Source organism: Passer domesticus, chromosome 4 (assembly GCF_036417665.1).
Source record: "Passer domesticus isolate bPasDom1 chromosome 4, bPasDom1.hap1, whole genome shotgun sequence".
NCBI lineage: Eukaryota > Metazoa > Chordata > Aves > Passeriformes > Passeridae > Passer > Passer domesticus.
The window spans coordinates 42,875,882-42,897,380 of NC_087477.1; the positions used below are offsets into that span (position 1 = coordinate 42,875,882).

At 36.0% G+C, this 21,499-nt stretch overlaps 1 protein-coding gene across 1 annotated transcript in view; it reads right to left on the bottom strand.

Moving 5' to 3' along the window:
* Positions 1–21,499, bottom strand: part of PDGFC (platelet derived growth factor C) — a 119,574-nt gene that overhangs the window by 2,008 nt on the left and 96,067 nt on the right. The window contains exons 4-5 of the mRNA XM_064417488.1: positions 5,915–6,122; positions 317–534 (exon numbers count right to left, since the gene is read on the bottom strand). Of these exons, the coding sequence (XP_064273558.1) occupies positions 317–534; positions 5,915–6,122 (426 nt within the window). The remainder of the gene's footprint in view (positions 1–316; positions 535–5,914; positions 6,123–21,499) is intronic.

Here is a 21,499-nt window from a genome sequence, read left to right on the forward strand (position 1 = left end):
AATGAACAAATACTTGTTTACTCATAAAGTCGATATCTACTACTAGAGAAGGAAGAACGAAAGGTATGGTTGTGATGTGTCTGAGCTGCACCAGTAAATACCTTGGAAATTAATTCTTACACAGAAAAGTATATTAATAAGGAAGATTTTACCTTTTTCAATGCAATGCCTAATTAAAATGCTAAAAAAATATTTACTAAAAGTGCAATACATAAAAAATTAAAATATTAATGTCAGTGCATTCATTTTATTAAAAACAAAAACCCTGATTGGCTTTCAGCATTTCCAAACATGCAGACGTAAAAATAGTGCATACCTCGTGGTATTTTTTGGTGACTTTTGTTGGCACGCATTGGCACTCATTGCAGCTCTGCTGACAGCAGGCACAGTTTCCACCACAGCGCTTCACCAGCAGGCACAGCGGCCAGAAGATGGTGTCCGTTCTCTTCAGCTCCTCCCTCAGCGACACCGAGAAGTTGCGAGGGGTGCAGCTGTACAGCCGCGCCTCCTCCTTCAGGAGGTTCAGGTCCACCACTGCAAAGAGACAGAGGAAACCGTGCTTGCCTCATCTGCAATCCAAGCTCCTTTGTGGCTGATCGAATTCAGCAGTGCAGAACCCATGGGGAAGGTTCACTTTTGTGCAGGTTCAGCACAGAAGTGCAGTTCTGCGGGTTCCATGAACACCATGAAACTCAAATGGAATCATCGCTGCACAGTGCTATTCACAAATTATTGTATAACTCTGGCAAAGTTGGTTACACCTAAAGCAAGATCTGGCTGCCATGTTCCAGTACATGTTTTATCAAATCAACCCTAATGGAAGTCACTTTTTTCACACCAATACTCTGACCTCCAGTGTTCCTATCCTACGGTTATTTTGGATTGGAGAAACACACACAGAGCAATTAAGAATCCTACAAAATTTCAAGGATATTTTTAATTCATTTGCAATAAAGCATTCAAACTTCTTGTTACAATTTCAATTATCACTTCTTTGCTAAGGCATTGTAATTATAAGAATGAAACCATTCATATCTAAGCAGAAGTCACTTATATGGACTAAGAACTTCAAGAAGTTTTCATCATCAGGAAATTCTGCATAGAATAAATAACTGCACAATAGTGTATATCTATATAACTATTAGTTATTAGGTTCCATTTTCTCCTCTCTCTCCATAGCAGCATATATATGAATTTCTGTTGTTTCACTAGGTTTCATTTTCTCTTGATGTCTCTTAAATAAAAGCTCCTCCTTGTAAGCAAACTAACTTGAAGTGCAAGTTAAAGATATTAATATTTGGCACCAGTTTCCCTATAAACTGGTTCCACTGTATTATACTAAAGCTTCACTATGCAAATAGTTGAACAGCCAGTTCATGTAAATATCTGAAAGACGACAAGCTCCTTTATGTTCATCGTAGCTGCACAGTCAAGAGCTAACAAGCCTTGAAAGAAGAAGTTAAAATTGGGAAAGAAATGAATAAGACTGGGGGAAAAAAGTGAGAGGCAATGTAAATTGAATTTATTTCAGAAAAGTCAGACTATAATGATCATGATCTAAGATGTTTTGTCTGAATTGTTTTTTCTCCACATCTACCATTAAGGAACAGAAGTGATGTCTAATTCACAGGGATACTACTCTCTCTAGTAAAAAAACAAAAAAGATAAAAAGAAAATGAAAATCCTATGACAACATGGCTATTGAGATGAGTGAAACAGAGGCTGAATAACCAATGCCAATGACCTTTAACCAACTGGTTTCAAGCTAAATCAAGAGAAAAATGCACTGGGGAAAAAGAACCCCAGTGCATTAATATAGCTTAAAAATTACTTTAATGTCATCTATTCATAAATAAAAATAAATACAATAAAGCTAAAACAAGTTTGTGATCTGAATCACCCTCTAGAGAAATATCTTTTTCCCTCTCTACTACGTAAAGAGCCTCAAGAGGTCATCAAGAAGAACTTCAGCCTATCAAGGTAATAATTCCTCCTAATTCTATTTAAACATGTAAGACATAAAAAAAAAATTTGGAAGCTGAATTTCTTTAGCATAAATGCTCACTGGTACTCTCCAAAGAGCAGATCTTTGGGAAGGAATTTCAATCCTTGTTCCTTCAAACATTTCTTTTGCAGGCATATCCATATACTGGCATCCGTAAGTAAGGATTTATTGTTGTGAAAGGTCAGTTAAACACACTGAAGCCTTTTCTTTGCTTGCACTCTCAGTGAATGCCAAGCTGGGGAGCTTCATTCCATCACTATCAGGTTAACATAGGCTCCTAAATAAACAAACTGAATTTTAAGAGGGAGGAGTGTGTAATAATTCCAATAAAGTTACTGATAGGACACGAGCCTGCCTCCCACACTGCAAGAGCATTCCTTGGAGAAAGTTGAGAAGAGAGCACGGGAAAAGAGAAACAAGACTTCCAGGGGAGAGATTCACTGTGAGAAACCAGAAATTATTTAAGCCTTTCTGATCAGCTAATAGCTCTAGGCTGAGTCACTTAAAAGGTGGATGTGTCTACCTCCATTAATCAAGGACTGTGGACAGGAATGGAGTATTTCTTTCTTCTGTAATGTTTTCAAACATATAATAAGCGAGCTGCCTGAATGAGGATAAAATGCCTGAAGCACACTGTGAGAAGTGCTAGTTCTGCTAATACTTTCTCCTAGAAGATTGTTCCTGCAGAGACTGATATGCTTGTTGCAGTGAATTTGAAGGAGCTAATCTCATGTGCTGCTCAGCCCTTCACCATGGGATATTGAAAGTGAAAGTGGGCACTGGCACCTCTTCCAACAGGCCTACGGAGCAGCGGGAGAGAGATTCTTGTGTGGTGATGTCCTTCTCCATTGCCTCCTGCCTTCTGGCAGCAGCAGAAGAATGCATCAATTTCCATACCTACAGCTAGCTTAGTTGTAGAGAAAAGGGCAATGCGCTAAAATAAACAGCATGTTACTCACTTTGTCACAAAAAAGAAATTAATTTGAACTCAACCCCTCAGACCTGCAGACATTAATTTTAAAAGGGTTCTGCTGGAGAACACACAGCCAGCTCTTAGCAGATATCTTTCAGTGTGCTGTACTGTTACAACAGGCTTCAGGAGAGATGAACAAATGTCATGTTTGATTTCCATGCTTTACTAAAATGTACTAAGGTGTACCCTGTACATTTGTATACCTTGTATATTGCTATAATACCTCACAATGAACCCTTTCCCTATCTTATGTAATTCAATTTCATTAAAAGGTCTGTGGCAAATTTATCTAGTGCTTATATAATCGCTTCTTTGAAGTGTGTGAATGAAGCTGTTATTTTTTCAAAGAGTAGCTGTCTGTTCAAAATTTATTTTAACACACTGTGGGCATGAAACTAGATGAGAGAATGTATATATTCCCTTAAAAGTGTTTACTTAACCACAATAAAAGGTTATGTGGATTTCCCAAGTGCACTGAGTTACAGTACCTGTTATAATGTGAACATTTAAACACTCCTTCAACTTGGCTTCCACTCATGTATCATGTTTGACACAACAGTCAAGGTTCTTTTGTCTAGCACTAGCTCAGGAGGAGTGAAAGGCTCTGCAGTAGCACATAAATGGGAGAGACTAAAATAAAAATAAGTGAAGGAGAAAAAAATCTAGATGCAGGTAGGCCTACGGTAAAGTGTATTTCAAGAGTGTGCCGACACTGGCACACACAACTGAACTAATCCATGTTCACAGCAGCCTGAAATTAATTGTGTTATGCAATTGGCAATGCAATTTTCTGGCAGCTTCTGGATGTGTATCGAGTACCACAGGGAAACTTCTTTCCCAAAACATTTTTCCAGCTGGATACTGCTCTCAAAGTCAATGAAACAAATTAAATTCCAGTTGGAGCTCTTGTGTGTGAGCACAGATAGCAGCAGAATGGTTTTCATTCCCAAGCACTTTGGAGATGTTCCTGGGGATGTAAGTTTCTTACTGGCTTCTACAACAGGAGCTGTTACAAAATCTCAAGCAAGAAGTGGGGTATAAATAAAAAAATAAAGTGACATAACTTGTACAAAACCCACAACTGCTAAGGACTACACTTTGACTGGGACTATTTTTTTCCTCATTAAAGAGATTTCAGAATATGATCTAAAGATTATACATAGATTTCAGTGGGAAGTGATGGGATAATTTTTTTTGCACAGCAAAATATATTTATTTTTAAGCACGTTTAATAGTATAAAAAAATTTAGAACTATATTTGACATCAAAGCCTCTGAACTTGGTTTTTCTTTTTTTCTTGACCAGAAGTTTTTGGAAGCATTTTATCCAGAGAAAACATCAGAGACAGAAGTTCTCTGGAATTTAGGTTGTCTAAATATAGTTTTTTCATGCAAATTATTATGTTGGAGTAGAGGATATTTCTCTACATAAGTAAGATACACTTTTAATACCTTCTTTATGAAAACAGGACAGTAATTTAGCTTTTACAAAGAAACACTGTAAAAATGAAACTGATCTAATCATGAATGAAAGAGATTGAATAAAGAAAAAAAATTTAGGATATGCCCTTCCCATAAACATCTCTTATAAGGGTTTTGAAATACAGCTAACATGCTTCTTGAGAGAATATCATGGGAAAAAATTAAAAAGAAGAAAAATGTTTTGCTTTTCCTATCTATTGAATAGTCCTATGCCATTTCAACTGGGCATATTTTCTACCACAGGCTATTATATTACAGACTCAGTAATGCAGTCTGAGGGTGGTCTCTAAGACAAATGTGGCAATACCATGATATGTTTATTCAGTGAAAAAAAATCTATTTCAGCATCTAATTAGAAGCCTTTAAAAGATTTACTCTGATAGTTTCTTTCTAAGATGTGTCTTGCAGGGAGTTTCTTTTGTCAATATAGATGTTATCCAACACCTGCATTTTGTTTTTCTCCCAATTACTGTGTACTTATGGCATGCATTTGGCAAATACTAAATGTCTTTAATTAAGGAAGTGTTAAATGACTATCTGAGAGCTTTAAAAAATGTTTCCTCCTCTTTGGCTCATAATTTAGCTGCTCCATGCACAGCTATAGCAATATGGATAGGGTACAAAAGCTGATTTCTGGGCTCTGATCTAAGAATTAACTGTCAAACCCTTAAATTTGAGCTATGCAAGGTTCTACTTCCTCCCTTTTCTTGCTGATCAGATGATAACCTTCTAGTTTATATCCACCAACAGGGAAGTCTGTTCAGTTATGCTCATATGTTTTCATTTTCATGCTGTATGGTGGACAAGGAAGGTGGTATTGCCTTCATGCTATCCATGTTTATCCATAAATATGAAATAGTGGGTAGCATCTGGATGGGATGTGGCAGGAAATTCAGGAGTGTCAGATGTAGAAGGAAGAAAATGAGTTGCTGATCAATAGATCTAAAAATTTGAAAACACAGTATACTTTACTTCTGATGAAGCTGACAACTGCATGATCAACTGAGACATGGACACATGAACATTTCTTAAGGTGTTATCAAAGATAAACATTTAGGTATTGCTCTCAATTCATTTCATGTAGAGACTGGACAAATTTTAGGGAAATAAAAAAAAAAACCCACAAATTTCAAATATGTTACCCTATCAAGATGCCCTGCTACTTTAGGGAAATAAAGATCTCCCAGGTTCCCTACAGGAAACTGCTGTATTTGCTATTTATTTATTTATTTTTTAAAATTACTAATTGTTGCTCTATCCTGCTAAATTCCTTTGAGTTTAGCTATTGTCTTTTTTCAAATAATACAGTGGTGAGGACAGTGAACAATGGAACCTGCTCTCTTTCTAACGTACTCCTCTCTTTGAACCAAAACTCAAGGTGAAGAACGCTCTTAATTCTTTTTCAAGAAATCATACCCATAGCAAGCTGCAAGGCCAGACAGAAGAGCAAATTACCTCTTGACTTCCTTCCATGGATGTATGCTTTCCCAAGAAGTTGCCACGTTGGCCTGTACAAATCTTCCAAATCCAGCTGCCACCGATCTGGTTCGAGATAGCGGATAAGGTCTTCCACGGTGCTAAACCCAGCGACGGCGTTGTTTAAGACATCCAAGGGCAAGGCTGAGGGGGGTAGCAGTGATGGGCTGGGTGCTTCTGTGTGGTGCTGCAATCAAACCCAAGAGAAGAGCACCAGTCAGAGGGTTAATGGATCTGCTCTGACAAAGCGCAGTACTTTACCGAGTTACATGGCTGGGAAAGTTTATAAGTGGATAGCTTGTTTCCAAAGTACAGTTTATCTAATAAGACAAATGTCAAGAGTCAAAAAGTATATAATTATTCTTTAGCAATAACTGTAAACAAACTTCCACTTCAGAGTTTGCCTACTTCTTATATTTCCAGCCTTGCAGCTAGCATGCCACTACACCTGTCCTTTGAAGATGGTCACTGAGTGATGGATGGGACTTTAGAAACAGAACAAAGGGTGATTTAAAAATATGGCCCCATTTACAGGCATTTCCCAAACCCCTCTAAAAATTGGAAACTTTTCACATTCTGCCTCTCCTCATAAACTTAGCCACAATCTTTGTCTTCTCGTCCTTCAATGCAAAATATTAACATACCCCAGTAAAAAGACAGCAAATATTCTTGCTCTCATCTATTAAAAAAAAAAAGGCACCAGTTGTGTTTCATACAATGCTAAGAATTATGTTTCTGGTTAAATAATAATGACCAGTGTAATAAAAACATCTGGCAAAACTGAAATTATTTCTCCCTTACAAAGCGAAAAAAAATATTCCAAATGAAATCAAAAGTATTTAAACATTGAAATTGAGTTCTGACAAAGTACTTTACCACAGCACAAATCTCACTGACAAGCTCAGTGGATGGGAGTACTTAGTCACAGACAATTGAAGCAAAGTGAGGCATCTGTTTTTGTTCACTCTACAATCTGTTTGAAAATTATGCATTGATTTGTATTTTCAAAAGAGTAAAAAAATGGCAGGAAGGTAAGCCTAAGTAGGAAGCTGCTTTTGAAGCACCTGCAGTTTAGGCTTCAGGCTTTTCTCTATGCAGACATTATTACTACATACATTATGCCCACAGTAATGCACCAGAGCAATTCATCTGGCTCATGTAAGAAGGATGAAGAAAAATTTTGAACACGCTGCCAATTTAGGGGATGGAGAGGACAAGACTATGTGTTTATATAGATATCTATATTTAAAAACCCTCATACCACTTAGTGTCAAAATGGCACTGTCAGTACTGTAATGTGAAGTGTGTATATACTATAGTTTTTTCCATCTATAATGTCAGATCAATGGTATGGTAGTCATTTACCTTTTCAAAATGATCAGGGAAATTGATGAGAAATGTAACAGTTATGCTGGAAAAGAAGATTTAGTGCAACACGCAGCAGAAGTTTTCTAAAATATATACTCCTGTGGTAGCTGCATCCCATACCAATAATAATATTTTATTTTCTGTCCTCTAGATTCTATTAAATATACAGTTTTGGTTTCAGCTAAATGTGTAGTTGAAAGAGCAGCAAATGGGAGTAACCGTGCCCTTCCTATTTTTTGCTTGAAGGCTTTCTCTACAACTTCAAGAAATGCAGCCACTAGAAGGATTTGTGCTGCTTTGTAACTGGAAGTCTTGCAAAAATAATACAAAACATAGATTAAGTATTCTGCTACTGTTAATTTTGCAATATTTTCATCTTGCTAATCGATTCCAATAGAATTGGTGAAACAGTTGTTTCCCATCCTGGATGAATGTGGTTTTCAAAATACTAAAATATTTATTCTTTTTGCTCCATTAAAAATAGTAATATGTTGATCCATCTATTCTGTTATGATAATAAAGCAACAGAATTTGGTGTATAATTTAAATAGTTGCTCTCAGCAAAATATGCTACTTAGCAAGCTTCAGAACAGTGCTGTGACACCATAATTCAGATGGTCAAAAAAGTAAACATTCCAAAATTTTTCTTCCTGTTTTTCTCCACAATGCTGAAACAGCCACATTTCCTGTTTGAAGGTGCAGGGTTTTACTAATGTGAAAAACAAAATAAATGGTAGGACTAATAACTCAAGTAAAAAAAAAAAAAATCTTCTATTTTGTTTTCAGCTGAAGAATTTACTTCAGTGACTTACTTCAGCTAGGACTTCTGTTGCCAGAGAAACAGGGGAATTCTAGAAGAATATGTATTGATCTAGAATCTATTTCCATATTTACAACTTACAACATCCACACTAAATAATACATATGTAGCATGTAATCCATCAGTTTATGGTATTCTGGATCCAATATGCATTTCTCTGAGTTAAAATGTTGAGAGGATATGGTGAATCATTGCACTTAATAACACAATTAAAATTGCCATCACTTTCTCGTCATTCTCACAGCAGCCCAAAACAGAAAGAAAAGGTATTTGAAACAGCAAAATCATACAGCTTTGAATGTCTTAGAATAAAGTCAGTAGGACCTCAGGATTAAGAATTTTTTTTTCCAATATTTTTTAATGTTAGTTAATTTATATGACAGTTAAAATGTAGCAAATATTAAAGATGATTGATATCATAGAGCTATAAATGCTGTATATTGAATTTGTGACATAATAACCTTTATGAAATCTCAATTCAATAAACTGTTCAAGGTAAATGGTACTTCTAATTATACTTTACATTGTTTTTACTTGCTAGAGGATACTAATTATTTCGGAATTTAAATCTTTTGGACAGAACATCCAGGGCAGCCTAAGCAGCAATGCTTCCAGTGAGTAAAACTATATATTGGAATTTTATACAATTTATAATTTCACTTGACTTTCTCAAAGTTTGTCATCTATAGGCAGAGTTTACACATGCAAAAAAGTTTTACTTGCAGAGCAGAAAGCAGAAATGATGATGCAAGAAATTAAAACTCGACTTCGTTGATGGTACATACATTTTAGAGCAAGCAAATGTGGAACTTCAGCATAACTCTGAAAAGTAACATGATAGCTGCAACTCAGAAATGCTGAAATGCTTCCTACCTGAAGCTTTCAGTCACTTTATAGTAAGTCTGTCACTCCTGTTGCAATTTAATCTATATTTCTCTAGGCAGTCCTACCTGGATGCCTCACTCCACCTGCATGGCTGACACTCACTGGTGTTCTCAAGGCTCTGTGCTGTGCCATGACAACAGCAGCCAGTGGGTGTCAGAGAGAGCACTGCCATTTCACAGCAGAATGGGGCTGGGAAAGCCTCCCAGGAGGACCACTGATAATCTCTAGCTGTTTTGCTGCTCAACATTGATGGAGATAATGATCTGATAATGAAGCAGCCATCTGTCAAGTGGACATTTATTCTATAGATGACATCACCTAATTTACTCCACAGAAATTTCTCATGTCTCCCCTAACAGGTCATCTAAAAAACAATCAACCTTTGATTTAACATAAATTTATTTATCTGACAGGGGAGATACAACCCAAGACCACAGACACTTCTGCTGAGCAAATACAGCTGCTATCCAAAATATCTTTCCTGATGGAAACCATTTTCTGAGAAGTGATGATCTCCATACTCTGCTATAATAAATACTAATTGACAGTAAATGCTTATTCTGTCATAGCAACACATTCTAAACTCATGCCAATGTTTTAGGTTTGAGATCACCTTTCTTATTTTTTTCCCTGAGCATGAATAATTTCTGTCAAGATATATTTGACAAATGCATCAAGTTCTCTGTATGATTCCTCTAGTAAAAAACATACTGTGGTTTGTTTCTGTTTTTCTGACCAGGAAATAATTTCAAATTACTTTAATGAGCATAAATATGATTATTAAAGATAGAGGCAAACAGTTGCATATTTACGGTTAGTTAAAATGATTCAGGATGAAAACCAGAGCAGAAAACATTGAACTTCTGCTGGCCTGTACAACAGCCAAGAATGACAATTGGTGTTGGATCAAATAGAATTTTCTTCAGGTTTGTTTATATTGCATTTCTGTACATGCACTTAGCTCTATCAAAACAAATACTACACAGAAATCCCCTAAGATGTTTACAAACAAGACAGGCCAATAGACTCATGTAGGCAACAGTTAAAGATACAGGCTTGGAAAAAAGGATGGAAATATGTCACGAGACCATCCAGCCCAAAACATCAAATGTAACAGTGCCCCAGAAAAAAAAAATTAGGAACTGAAATGCATCTAATGGTGCTTACAATGTTAGATGTGCCCTATTAAAGGAACTAAAATACTCCATCTAACCTCCTTCTCAAAGGGTTAAAGGAGTAGGACACTATTGTAAGTAGAGTAAGAAATCAACCCTCACTGAAGAAGCAGATCTGAACAAAAACTTCAACAAACAAATTTAAAATTATCTGGTTGAAGTTAAAGCCTAAAGTGTTATTTAGTATACAGCCTAACTTGAAGACTTATGGTTAATTTCTTGTTCTGACACATATTTCATGTGTTATCCTGAGCACAGTATTTAGGTCAAACCTTCATAATGTAAAGCATCTGGAGGTAGTATCTCCTTGCTATGCTAGCACGACTGTATGTGTGGCTGAATAACAAATAAGAAGCAAACTTCTGAAAAAGAAGAATAGACCTGCAACAGCAAAGCCATCACAACTGAAAGCACAGCAGCTGCTAACACAAACAGTTTTAGATTCACTCTGGCACCAGGAATTTCACAGCATACAGGTTTGTAACACAGCCCTACCAAATCTGTAAAATGAGCATAAAGGCAATTCTTTGATCTCACAGATTTTGTGAGAGAATGAATACAACCAATTTTTGTTAGATACTCATTACTGGTTTACCTAAAGAATACAGAAGTGTGTTAGACAGATTCCAGGTATAAATTTGGATATGAGACTGGATATTATAACCTTTCCTGTTTGCCACTATCCATTTGTTCTTTCCTTGCACAGTAGCTGCTTCAAGGATAAACAATTCAGAAAATAACAGCACTGACCTACAAATCTACACAACATCAGCTCTTAATAGCTCTATTATGACCTAAGAAAAGCCTTGATTTTGCTCCTGTTTCTCAGGATAAGAGTACTAACACCCTAAAGGTACTAACAGTACCCTCTTCTAGTTAAAGGAGGCAAAAAATAGTAATGTCAGGCTGCTGCCGCCAGGATTAAGGAATTTCATATTTAATAACGCAAGCACTAAGTTAAGACTGGAAAAACAAAAACAAGTGAGTCAAATACTTGGCATGACAGAACACTTACAAGTACTGAATACTATGTCTAAAATAATTACCTCCCCACAAAAGAAATCCCCACTTTTTTTTTTTCTTTCTTGTCTTGAAGAAAATACTGTCAAGTAGTTTTTGAGTTATGACCCATTCATCAGTTGGCACAGTTCAGAGAAACTAATAAACATCAGTGTAGTTTAATCAAACTAGAAGGGACTCTATAAAAGCCTCAAAGGAACCTAGTCTCCCCTGAAACCCAACTAGGATCAGTAATTTGAACGAAATAACATATTTCTCTTAATGAAATATCCTTAGAGTTTGTTGCTTTTTTTTTTTTTTAATTATTATACAGGAACACTCCAAGTCCTCTTAGATTTAAAGATATGCTTTTGATACTTATAGTACATGCATATTCTTGTAACATGCACTAAAGAGCCTGTTTTTTTCCTTCATAATCACAGGTAACCCTCCTACTAGCATCATTAGAATCTCTGAGAGAAAGCAGATCTCCAACTCTTTTGAGTTTGCCCTGAGGACACAAATTTCTCTGCATAACAATAACTCTTTGTTTTCTCCCAGAAGTATATTCAGTAATAGGTGTGAAGAGCCTCTAGAAATCCTGACCTGCCTGAAAAAGCACACCCTTTTACTTGCTTGCATCTATGCAGTAGAAAAGAGAAAGCATTTGTGAAAGTCTCTCATTTATAAAGATATCATCTCTGTGCAACATTAACGCGCACTGCTAGGTGTTAGTCCTGCTCAAGTTGCAAGGCAGAAAGAAGTAAGTGAGGATGTTTACTACACATGGCAGACATGGAAGTCAGGAAGGCTGCCTCAGCTCTCATCCACTGCAGCACTTTTTACTGCTTTGGATGAAGTTACTGTCAGGGCAGCAAGGATGGCTGCATGAGAGGCACATCACCCCGGGGCTGCTGAGCAGGTAGGTCTGGTGAAATAAGCTCCAGTGCACTGAGTTAAACAGCCCTCTCTTTCAGCAGGCCTCCTTTCAGGGATGCAACCTCGGCCAGTCAAATAACACACAGGTAGAGGGGCAGCCCTCCTCAATTTAATGCTTCTGCAAATAAGAACCAGACTGCAGGATGACAGCACCCCTCTTTCCTGGGCCCCCAGATCTCCTCTGCCTTTCACAGGCTCCCTAAATTTTCTGTTCCTATAGAGTGCTAGAACTTCTTATCAAAAGCTTGTTCGGGCTGTCTTCATGTGCAGGGTTTTCCTTTTATCTCACTGAGGACCTCATTTGCTGAGTGTCCAGAGATGGCTTTCCAAACTCTACATCCATATTTTTGTTACTGCAGTTTGAGGATTGCTTTCTGAATAATGCGGAATCTCTACTCTCCAAAACCACCAACAGGCAAAAGATCACAGAGATCACAAAGGAAAATGAACACATATATGCCTTTCTGGTTTTCTCTGTCACAGGTGGGAATAAAATAATAAAGATGTGCAAAAGTAGCATTGGATAACAGTCTTACAGCTTAACTAACAGCATAACATTTCCTCAGGCTAAATTCTAAGATAAAATGTTTTGAAAATGCTTAAACATTCCCCTAAACAGAGTTTCTGTGCAGTTCACAGAGAAGGCCTGGAATTCTAATTGAGCTGGAAACAACTGCAAGATGCTCCCAAGGAAGCTAGCAGCATGGAAATAGCACAGGATGTCACTAATCATCAGTGTTCCTCTGGCAAATTGCAGCTTTTTGCCTGAAGTCTATGCACACTGACACCTTTTGAAATAGACAGTACAGGTGTGAGAGACACTCTGTGAAGGCAGAGTTGACACATTTAGAGCTAGCTCATTAACTCTCAGAGGATGCCATCAATTGCAATAATCTCTGGAACCTATTCTCAAAAAACATTTAGGGATTGGTTAGTTATCATAAATATCTATAATAATGTATGTGCACATAAATAGTTATGTTTATATATGCATAAAATATAGTTTGATTTTTTCTGTGATCACATGTATCAGTAATCAATCACACTAATTCATTTTAACGGCAAAAAGCAGAAAACCAATGCTCAGCACTGTATTGTATGGGAGATCTTATTGTCAATACACTTCATCATGATAGTTTTAGAGGTTTCTATTCCTAGGAGATATATACACAGACACAACTATATTTCTTGGATGTAGTTGCATGTCATTGATTTTTTTCAGTGCATCTGGTAAGTCTCATTGAAGCAGCACGTGGTATTTCATGAGCATTTCAAAAGCACTACAAAATTACCTACCTCTCCTTTACTGGAAGTATTTGTTTTTTTACAAAATGACCCAGTGATTCTTGTATTCTTTTGGGTAAGAACTTTGATTCACTGATTTATTTCATCTAATTAAGGAGTGAAGAATTGTATAAACAACTCTGCCTGAACGCTGGGCTGCCAGCATCTTTGGCAACTGCATAAATCTCAAGCCATGAAACATATAACCCCTGCAAGCCCCAGAATCCAGAAAGCTGGCAGATTCAGCCAGATGCTTGCAATGGAAGTCAAATTCTGATGCCTTTTTTTCTATATTCCTAATTATTTTTTAATTGTATTTGCTTGCATTAGGAATTTGTGGACATGATAGTGAGTAGGATCCTAGACAGAAGACTCAAAGAAATGTGACATGGCATGACTTGGACACATTTTGACTCAGTAGGCAAAGACCCAGCCTTACTATTCTGAAAGCAGGACCTGGAGAAGTTGAGATTCACTGAGTTGAACAGGAAGCATTTAAAAGCAAACAGCCTGTGATAATCATACAGAACAAGTTATGGCATAGATTATCTCCAAGACAAGAAACTTCAAAGTCAAATCAGCACGTCAGTTTGAATCTAGAGTTTCTTCCTGAAATAATTTGTCTTTTTTTATCATTTTCAATTTACTGTAGATAGACAAACTAATTTAAGGTTTGTTATCCCAGAGTCAGGGTTCCTATTAAGCATACTTGTGGCAGAGTAACATTTAAAACATAACTACTTCCAAAATCCTAATTTTTAGTGAGCACTCTCTGCTTTTTTATACATTTCTCTCTTTTAAATGAGACTTTAAAACAAAATTTAGAGTGAGCTTTCCCTATACCATATAACTCTCTCTCTATATATGCTATAAGAAAAAGTCTACCTTTTTTATTCTAGTAACAACTGCTAAATATTTTGATTTCTTAACGTCAGAGCAATTTTCATTATAACACTTTCAAACCAAATTTATGAAATACATTCAAAACTATCTGGCTGTTCCTGTGTCATGCATGAGCACATGGAAGGACTACTACTGCAACTTTAAAAAGCTATAACCCACTAGATAATGTTACATGTTGTACAATTTAAATGCACAAAAAATATTTTGTCTAATTCAGACCATGGGCAATACTAACATCTATATATACATTTTAAAGGGTATGAAGCATGTTTGTGTCTTTATACAGATAAGGTACCTGCTGAAAATGATTGAAAGTAGACTGCATACAGGCAAAATGAAGTACCAAAATAATTTACTGAAGTATAGTTTCTCTCATTACAATCTCGTAAAATCCTTCTTTGGAGAAAGATCTTGTCATGTGCTTGCTTCAAGGAGCTAAAACAGGCAAATCCCTCAATATCTGAGAAATTATAACCTTCATGTCTTATAGCATTTTCTTTTTTATATTCACAGGACTGTCCTAAACAAATTAGCAGCTGCAGTGAATTCTTACAATGTGTGGAACGTGTGAGGGAACATGCAGGACAGGTGGTCAACTATTCACATCTCATGGGACTGCTGCTGATTGCTGCAGGTTAAGTTTTAGAAACACAAAATATTTTCCTAAGTAGTAACTCTGTCCTCCCTGTCTTGGTGCCTTCCTTTCAACTCTCCCTTATTAATTACCCAATTATTTAAGGACATTTAAAGTTTATTCCCTGCTTAATATAGCTCATTGTTAAGAGGTCACTGCAGTCTTGTACCCATTTACAGGGTAGAACTCTATATTGATTACTTGCTGACTTAAAAAAAAAAAAAGGATATTTTCTCCTCATACTGCTCTCACTGAGAAGTTAAAGTAGAACTCTCCAGAGACCCTTCAAAAACTATGTCAATATTTCATTGCTTGATGACTTTCTGAATATACACACAATTACCTTTTTATGTTTCCACCCTAAGCTCTTAAGGTGGCTTCGTTTTTGTTTTGTGCTTGAACTGACCTTGTGACTAAAGCAGCAGAGTATTTAGTGACTGTTTTAAATAGTAGTGACATCACTTTGCACTAAAATATTCCTTCATAGACATTCAAATGCATGAGTTGACAGCTAAATAAGAAGTGGTTTTTTCCAAATGCTGCTATAAATAAACCCTTTACCTTCATTTTGTGAATATAAAGTTAAATGTAATTTTCTAGGTTGTCTTATTTTGATGAATGTAGTATTATGCATGCAATTCCCTTCTAGAAGGGAAATCTTATCAAGATCTATATATCAAATACTAGGAACAAGAAAGAGAATATCTCTTCTCAATATTCATAATGGTATCCTAATATCTTTTTTTACAGTTTATATTTATTGTACAGAGAACCTGGCTTCAAGATTTAGCTGAACTTTAGCAGAACAGGATTCCACCACAGCTTAGCTTCTTTTCCTGACACTTTGATACTATGTAAGTCCTGAAGGCTGAATCGTGTGTGGAACACCTGAAGATGTGGAGCACCTTTTACTTCAGTCAGGAGAACATGACAACCTGAATTTTGCTTACAATATGGAATTATCATCAAAAAGGAGGAATAACATTGTAGTTGAACTGACAGCAAATTAAGTGCCCAAATAAATGCAAAAAGAGACTCCTGCAATCAGATGGCAGTGGGCATGTAGTCTTATAAATGTTTGCTCAGATCTTATTGTAAATGTGGTTACTGTGACTATCAATCACTATCATTTATAGACACACCTATAATTCAAGCAGGAAAAAGTTGCATCTGCTATATTTATGATTTACAGAAGCCTTTTTTTAAATTTTTTGCACGCAAAGCTCTAGCTCTTAGTTGACTAACAGTAGCTGACAAGTAATAAACAGCCAACATATGTGAAGCTGTTCTGAATAGAAAAAAGTTTTTGTACATTCTTCTATGACAGGGGATATGGCCAGCCATAGTTAGAGGACACCATGTCTGCAGACCTTTTTTAAAATTACTCATTTTACTCAAAACACATATAACAGCTTAATTAAATTAAACAACAGGAAGTGTTTGGAGTCAGTGAATGAACTGCTCTTTAACTTCTCTCTAGGAACTTCTCCACTGGAAATGGGTAGGTGTTCTTAAGGAAATGTTTACTTATCCCAGTATGCTCACAGGGGGTACAACAAACATTAAACACTAGTAATGAGCATTTCTTACAACTGGAAAGTGTATTTGTGAAGGACAATGAAAATTACCTCTACAGTGAACACTACTTTAATTTGATCCTTCACTATACATGTTAAATTGCATTCCACAACAGCTTTCTGTTCATTTCATATCACAATAAAATGAACACACCCAACATTCCTGTACAGCAGACATTGCAAATCGGAGCTTGTCCTGCCTTGAAGGTAAAAAGTCCTTGAACAAAGCATTACTTTGCAGGGAAAGAACTTCATCTATGTCCTAATATATCCATTCTTAATGTCATCAAACATTTCATGTTACCTCATTATACTTTGATATACATTACACAAGTAGAATAATGTGATTACACAACAAATAAACGTCAAGATTATTTGGTAAAGTATGCTTAATAGGAGAAATTTAAGAAAAGAGTATTTTGAAATCCCTTGCATTTATGAGTAAAATATTAAAAGCATAAATACAAAATCATAAGTAGTGTCTGAAGCAGAATAAACAGTGTTACAGAGACCTAAACCTGAATAAGAGACAATAGGATCCATTTTTAAAAAATCAAATCTCATTCAGATATTTTCAGAATAACATCATAAAAACAGATATTGAGCTGCTAGAGAGGTCTCAGCTGAAATACAGTGTTCAGATTTATCTCCAGCACTTGTGAGATACAGGCTATTCACATGAAACAGGATATTCACATGAAAGAGCAAGATGAAAACAAGAGAATGAACCATGATAAAAGATTAAGTGATACAACTTTCTTTCATCCCTACAAGACCAGGCTGACAGGAGATAACAAACATGTAAAAGAGTATCAGATGATCAGGTCCATCAATGACAAGAATTATTTACGTTAAGTGTTTGACAAAAGTTTTATACAATGTAAAAGTGTGCAACACATGACATGGGGAATCTCTGAAATCTTCATCCCTGAACATCAGGAACAGCACTAGAATCTATCAAGAATTAGTTTAGTGTGTCTGCAGCCCCTTAGAGCAGGACAATTGCTCAGAAAAGGGCCAGTCCCACTGTGTTTTCTTCCAGCCTTGCATCACTGTGATTATATTGCAAAGCATCTACCTGGTGACCTTGATCCTTCTAGAAGATCCGTGAAATTATGCTGAGGGACATACTGAACTTTGAAAACTAATTAATCCTAATTAATTTTAAAATCTGTTTTGACTAACTATGCCAGAAGCTCTTCTGAATACATAACCAAACACTTTTTTCCTTCAGTTGCAATTTGTCCATTTGTACATTTTAACCCTTTGGATTTAGAAAATTAATGGTACATATAAAAATAAATAACTGCATGCCAGTATACCTAAATACAGAATATATGGTAGAAAAATACATATTTTTTTAGCTGAATGTCAAACCAGAAGCCCTTAACTGAGAATGAAACTACTTCAATTTTGGACTTTAATTTAGCTACTATCTCTTGAAGAAAATTAAGGAGTCACAGGCTTTTTATTAAAAGTTGGTTACTAGGGAGTAGCAGAAGTTCCTTTGGCAGTATCATTTACAATTTCTTTGAAACCTCAAAATAGTATGTAATATAACACACTTGAGAAGATGGTTTTAGTATCAGCTATAAAATAAAAGTAGATGCATTTCTGCCATGCTGTACTTTTTCAAAGCTATTTAAAATTGATCCTTCAAAGATGGTTTGAAAGGAGACTGCTTCATTCTATTTCTAGTAGTCTCCCATGAAATTTGGTGCTGCTTACAGCATGAACAAATCCATTAAAATAGAATTAGGTTGAATTTTAAGGCACCACTATAAACAACTGCCTCAGCCTGATTCTTGGTGTTATTTAAAATTAAATAAATCTTTGAAACAATCTAATTACTTTTAAAATTATGAATAAATATACATTATCCTTTGTACATGCAATTCCTTTTTAGCCATTTCCTGGACAAAAAAAAGAAAAGAAGGAAATATGGCATCTGCCAAGTAATAAACCCATAATATTAACAAATCCAATATTTTGGAGAGAAAATACCATTCTCCTGAGGACTGCTAGTTAATCAGCTGCCTTCCATTAGGACTGATATCTTCAGAGATAACAATGTCACTATCCACAGATGTGACCAAATTCTCTCTAGCTGATCTGATGGTCAACTAGATCATGTACCTTGATCTAGATGATTGATGGATGGATGGATGGATGGATGGATGATTATAGTCATTTGGGCTTGCTATGGATATGGGTACTCTTTTTAACAGAAATGATAGCAAATTATGCTGCTTTATGTCCTGAACAAGGACATTAATATTCCTTGAGGCATTTTAAACAAGTGTATTCAGGCATTGATTGTGGCCCCAGTGCTGCCACCAGACTGTTCACAGCAGTGACACTGACTGAAAGGGATGTCCCCATGTGCACAGACCTTCATCTGCTTTCCTCCTGTCACACTACTCTGGGTTTGCATGTTCACTGTGCTGGAAAGCAGCCAAGTCACAACACCTGCACAGGAAAGGAAGTGCTGCACACTAACACCAATCATAACCCATTTACAAACTGCTGCTATCTGCTGTACCTTACTGTCACTTTGGAAAGAGGTGAAGGTTTTCCTCAATTTTGTATTTCAAAAGCATAATTTTGAAAGAGTTGTAAAGCCTTTTAAAGAGGCACCTTTGATTCTATTCCCCTCATGTACCCTTTTTAATAGCCATTTGAAAAATTAATATTTATGCTCTGAAACATACTTTTCTGCTTCTATATATGCTTAAAATATCCCTGTGTCGCTTATTTTTCCATTCACTGATTTAGCAATACTGTCAGTTTCTGATGATTTAATGTGGAATATTATGGAGCTAATTACAGAACACAAGACATCAAAAACTGTGGTTTTCTAAACTTTAGTTAATTGTGGTTTCACAAGCTGCTATTCAATGCAATCTAGGAAGTGGTTAGATATAGGGCTTATTATCAGTTTAAGTAAAAAGCCAAAGTGTGAGGCACAGGTTGCTCCTGAATTTTCCAGCTCATAAGAAATATGACTTCCTGTGAACTGCAGAAATTGTGGGGTTCAACAGAGAGAAGACAAAGTGATTTGTTCCCTTAGCCTACTGGATTGAAAGATACTGGCTAACCACAAGTTTATCTTTTGATCAAGTCAGAAAATCTACCACACAGCCATATCAGTGAAAATGCTCTTTTGAATCCCCAACAAAGCACCATCTCAGAAACGAGCCAAATAAGAAGATAATTTAAGATTATATTAAAAAGGTATTATTTACAATCAATGATCACTGAATATATATTGTGGGATGGTTTTTCCAGGACATGATGGACACTGCAAGAAAAGGGCAAAAAAAATGAGGGGGGTAGGGGGAGGGAAGCAACTTTGCAAGGAAAACACCAGTCAAGAACACTCATTGAAGAGATCTGCATGGCTAATTCTGGTGGGATTTCTCCCACCTGCCATACACAGTGAAGCCCCATGAGACTATGTTTGTTTAAACAAGGATAAAAACACATTCTGAAGGTTATCAATACCAAAAATGAAACATAATTGAGATGTTCTGCATGAATTACACTTATGAAGCAACATTAAACAGGTTGACTAAAGTGACTGTGGTGACTGCCATGCTTTGCTGAAGGAAGACTCAGTCTTGTATTTGGAGAAAATATTTTCTGTTTTTGTAAATGTTTATACATTTGAGATACCTAATTGTCAAGAAGATACTATTACCATGTTCTTAGCCTTCTTTCATTATTTGCTATTTAATTTGAAGCTACTTTGCATGTTTCAGATTATCTGTGCAGTCCCAGTGGACAAACAATGATTTGAATTAGGATGCCTCAGCGCTAATCACTTGGGGAATGGGAGGGAAGACAAATTGTCATTTCAATTCACATCACCATAAACTTAATGTAAATTGCCTGAATTTACGTGAGCATAAATTCTCTTTGTAAGGCTATATTTCATTTAAGAAGTCAGAAGAGGACATTTTGCTATTTAACAATTCAGGTTATATTATCTTCTCAAACAATATACTAATATTAGATATGGGTTACCATGACAACTATCATGTTGTCAAAGAGAATTCTGAGAAACTAGGATGTCTTAGAAAGCAGCTAAAACATTGACAACTCTTTTCTTTTTTATCTCCTACAATTCAACTTCTCCCACAGAAAATTGAACAAATTTTTTGGGATAACCACTGACTGTTATCTCAGAATGGATCATCAATACTGATTTTAACCTGATTAGCATCAAAGTTTAATTCCTCCAAGTAATCTTTGCTTCATTACTAAATTTGGTCCATGGTGTATAATTTGCTTAATTAGGAAATTAGAGGAATACACAATGCTGGACAGAACATTAATCTCAATGTAATAAATATGTATAGGGAAACAGTTATTTGTCAATTAATTTTTTTTTTTTTTAAATAAAAACCCCACCAAAATCTATTTAGGATTGAATAACGTGACCATTATTGTGATGGTGTGGTCATTGTTTTTCAGACTCACAATACCTAATAGCTTCTGTTGAAGGCAATAGGAACTGCATGTTTAAAAATCTGCCGCCAGCCACACTGTAAATGACAAAAAAACTAGAATCAAAACTTCCAAAGATTTCAAGCCTATACATTGGAAAGTATATGATTCTTATTGAAATTTCAGTAGTCTTGTATATGAATAGAATGGAATAATTAATTCAAGTTGGTGCATTGTTAAAAAAACTTTAAAATACAATTGTTCACCCGATAAAGCCCACAGGAATACCATTTGTATTTGTAAATAAGATGACCTAACAATTACAATTTGGCACTATAGCAATTGCCAGTTATCACCCCTTGGTTAACTTGACTATTATTTTAACTTTCTCCTCTAAACCTCAATTCTTGGCAGAAACAAACTGCCATCCTTTTCCTGCAGAAAGAAAAATAGTGGAAATTGCCACTCTGCAAGAAGCCATGGCCCATGGCAGACAGCAACTGGGGACAGAACACTGCATGACAAAGTCAG